This window comes from Oncorhynchus keta, chromosome 21, assembly GCF_023373465.1.
Source record: "Oncorhynchus keta strain PuntledgeMale-10-30-2019 chromosome 21, Oket_V2, whole genome shotgun sequence".
Lineage (NCBI taxonomy): Eukaryota > Metazoa > Chordata > Actinopteri > Salmoniformes > Salmonidae > Oncorhynchus > Oncorhynchus keta.
This window is the reverse complement of record NC_068441.1, coordinates 39,264,401-39,268,009: the sequence shown is the minus strand read 5'-3', so window position 1 is coordinate 39,268,009 and position 3,609 is coordinate 39,264,401. Positions and strand designations below refer to the sequence as shown.

The following is a 3,609-nucleotide window of genomic DNA, read 5'->3' as shown; positions in this document are numbered from 1 at the left end:
TTGATATACAGTAGTGATTCGTTTTCCCCACAGCAATAAAATGCTCTATAATTTGTTCACTGTTTATAGAAAAGTGTAGATTATATAAAACATTAATACAAAAAATGCAACCAGGCTTAATGTTTGCTAATTAAATTGTTGCTTTTGAAGGACCTGTGACTGTTTTTTTTTTTACATAGAATAGAAGCCCACAACTGGAGTAGGCTATGAGGGTGCAAACTATAAATCAAATAGAATGCTCATGGTTAGCTTTCTACCAAGACAAATAGATCCTCCATCCTTGAATGATGTTATAGTTTGTAATTTAACACATTCATTTTTTGTCTCACATCACTGTGATGGGGTGCAAGTGCGTGTTTCCACAACCGATGTATGTGTGTGGGTACAAGTGCGTGTGTGCACGTTGGCTCAGGGGACTCCCTCCCTTCTCAAAACACTCACGAACTCAAAATATCTCCGACCAACAGTTTCAGTGCGGCTGCCTTACTTTGGCCAGGGAGGTCAGACGACACGAGAGGTAATAACATCCCGTCGCCAATGAGCGACGCGCTTCAATTTTGGCGATTTCGCGCACCAAACAGCCCAGTTCTGCTCAGCGTGGACGCAACACATTTGTTGCAAATTCACTAAGCAATCTCAAATATTTCGTTTGTATATTATTTCAAATAGAATGGCAGTTGAGGAGACGACAGCGCCCCGTGAGTTGGTTACTACTGTGTCCCCTGACGCGCATGAAGCCATAGACTGGCTTTCCACTTGAGAGGAGGACACATGGAGAACCCCGCGAAATACCTCTCAGTGCACGAGAGCCACTCCGTCCCGTTACCTCTTGGGGAGATTATGTGGAACTCGACCGAATCGGAGGCAACATCCAACGGTGGAAAGGAATTGGTCATCCGGACAGTGACGGGCTGTTTGCTCTCCCTGCTCATCCTGTGGACACTACTGGGAAACATTATGGTGTGTTCCGCCGTACTCCGAATTCGGCACTTGCGAAGTAAAGTGACCAACATTTTCATCGTTTCTTTGGCTGTGTCGGATTTATTCGTTGCAGTTCTCGTGATGCCATGGAAAGCTGTGGCCGAGGTGGCGGGGTATTGGCCCTTTGGTACTTTTTGTAATTACTGGGTGGCTTTTGATATCATGTGCTCAACTGCGTCCATCCTCAACCTCTGCATTATCAGCGTGGATAGATATTGGGCCATATCAAGTCCGTTCCGGTACGAGAGAAAAATGACCCAACGAGTTGCCTTCGTTATGATAAGCGTCACGTGGACGTTGTCTGTACTTATTTCATTCATACCAGTCCAACTGAACTGGCACAAAGCCAGCGAAGACGAAACAGTTGGAGTCCATAACGCCTCCTTGGGTGAAGTAGAAGAAAACTGTGACTCTAGCCTCAACAGAGAATACGCAATATCTTCATCTTTAATAAGTTTCTACATACCCGTAGCAATTATGATTGTGACATACACGAGAATATATCGGATTGCTCAGATCCAAATCAGGAGGATAGCTTCCCTAGAGCGCGCGGCGGAGCACGCGACAAGTTGCAGGGCCAACAACAGACTCGAGTGCCAACACCACAATACCTTGAAAACATCTATTAAAAGGGAAACCAAAGTTTTAAAAACGTTATCGATCATTATGGGCGTCTTTGTGTGTTGTTGGTTACCTTTCTTTATTTTGAACTGCATAGTTCCATTTTGTGATAAACCACCGACTGACAAAGACGCAGGTCTCCCTTGCGTGAGCGAGACAACTTTTGACGTTTTTGTTTGGTTCGGCTGGACTAATTCATCCATGAATCCTATTATTTACGCTTTTAACGCAGAGTTCAGAAAAGCATTTGCCAGTCTGCTGGGTTGTCGTAATTTCTGCTCCAGAACACCCGTTGAAACTGTAAACATTAGCAACGAGCTGGTCTCTTACAACCAGGACACCCTTGTCCACAAAGAAATCGTGAATGCCTATGTCAATATGATCCCCAACGTAGTGGAATGCATTGAGCACGAGGACACGTTTGACAGGATATCACAGTTATCTCACAACAATGAAAATGCCACCGACTCTGTTTGTGACTTGGAAGACTGTGAGGCAGATATTAGCCTCGACAGGATGACACCACTCACCCCCAATGGTTTACATTGAATACACCTCGACAGGATGACACCATTCACCCCCAATGGTTTACATTGAATACACCTCGAAAGGATGACACCATTCACCCCCAATGGTTTACATTGAATACACCTCGACAGGATGACACCATTTACCTCCAATGGTTTACATTGAATACACCTCGACAGGATGACACCATTCACCCCCAATGGTTTACATTGAATACACCTCGACAGGATGACACCATTCACCTCCAATGGTTTACATTGAATACACCTCGACAGGATGACACCATTCACCTCCAATGGTTTACATTGAATACACCTCGACAGGATGACACCATTCACCTCCAATGGTTTACATTGAATACACCTCGACAGGATGACACCATTCACCTCCAATGGTTTACATTGAATACACCTCGACAGGATGACACCATTCACCTCCAATGCTTTACATTGAATACACCTCGACAGGATGACACCATTCACCTCCGATGGTTTACATTGAATACACCTCGACAGGATGACACCATTCACCTCCAATGGTTTACATTGAATACACTTGTAACACCTCGTGCGTAAAATGATGTATTGCTTCAATCAGATATTTGAGATGTTGTGTTGTTGTCCCATGCTGAAAAGTGACGTAAATTGGTGTCTTATTACATAAGAAAAGTCTATGTTTATTCATTTATACTAAAGTTATGGCTTCTAAGTTCTATGTATCCGGAGCAGCAGGTGTAATGCAACCAGTTGCTCTTATTGACCAAGTGGGTTCTATTTGTGGTGAGGTACCCATTATTGAGTTCAGATATTATACTGCTTATCATTATCACGCTCAATGACAGCGTGACGGACTTTTACAGACTATGGAAAAGGAGCAAAGCCTTACAAGGCAGTGTAACCACGCACGTTCATCACATGCAGTTGTTTAAAACGCCTTATTTATTCTGGGAAAGAGTGCAATATAGTTTTGAAACAAGGGAAATGTTACAGGATTGTAATATGTTTAATTTAAATGAGGCCAAAATATTTAAAGTGCTCCTTTCTCTCTCTCTCTCTCTCTCTCTGTGTATCTGTCTCTTTCTCTATCTATCCTGCTCTCTATGTGTCCGTCTCTCTGTCGCACACAGACATAACTGCACAGCAAATTTGCCCACGCACACATTAGACAAAGCATTCTCAATCGAAATATGCACATAGAGCAGGCTTGCTTGACTTTACCCATAATAAATCCACACCGATTCAAACCAAATTAGGAACTGTTGGAAACCTTAATTTGACTGATTATGGTGAACACCTGCTAAGTCCGATAAGCTTAATTATTACTTAGTGGATGTTCTATTCTCTGTGTGATATTCTACCTCTCTATTTGGTGATACAAATGGCCAAGATGCACAAATCCAACCGTCTCCACGCGCCAAAGAATGGCATCCATATTAGGAAGTCCACCAGACAACATACATTAAGTTAATTGACTTGATGC

The 3,609-nt window shown here is 43.1% G+C and overlaps 1 protein-coding gene across 1 annotated transcript; it reads left to right on the top strand.

The window, feature by feature from the left end:
- Positions 1-534: 534 nt before the first annotated feature.
- On the top strand, positions 535-3,164 carry LOC118399810 (D(1B) dopamine receptor-like). The gene has a single exon (XM_035796044.2). It carries the CDS (start codon positions 772-774, stop codon positions 2,149-2,151), a length of 1,380 nt encoding a protein of 459 aa, XP_035651937.1. The 5' UTR covers positions 535-771; the 3' UTR covers positions 2,152-3,164.
- Positions 3,165-3,609: the final 445 nt, after the last annotated feature.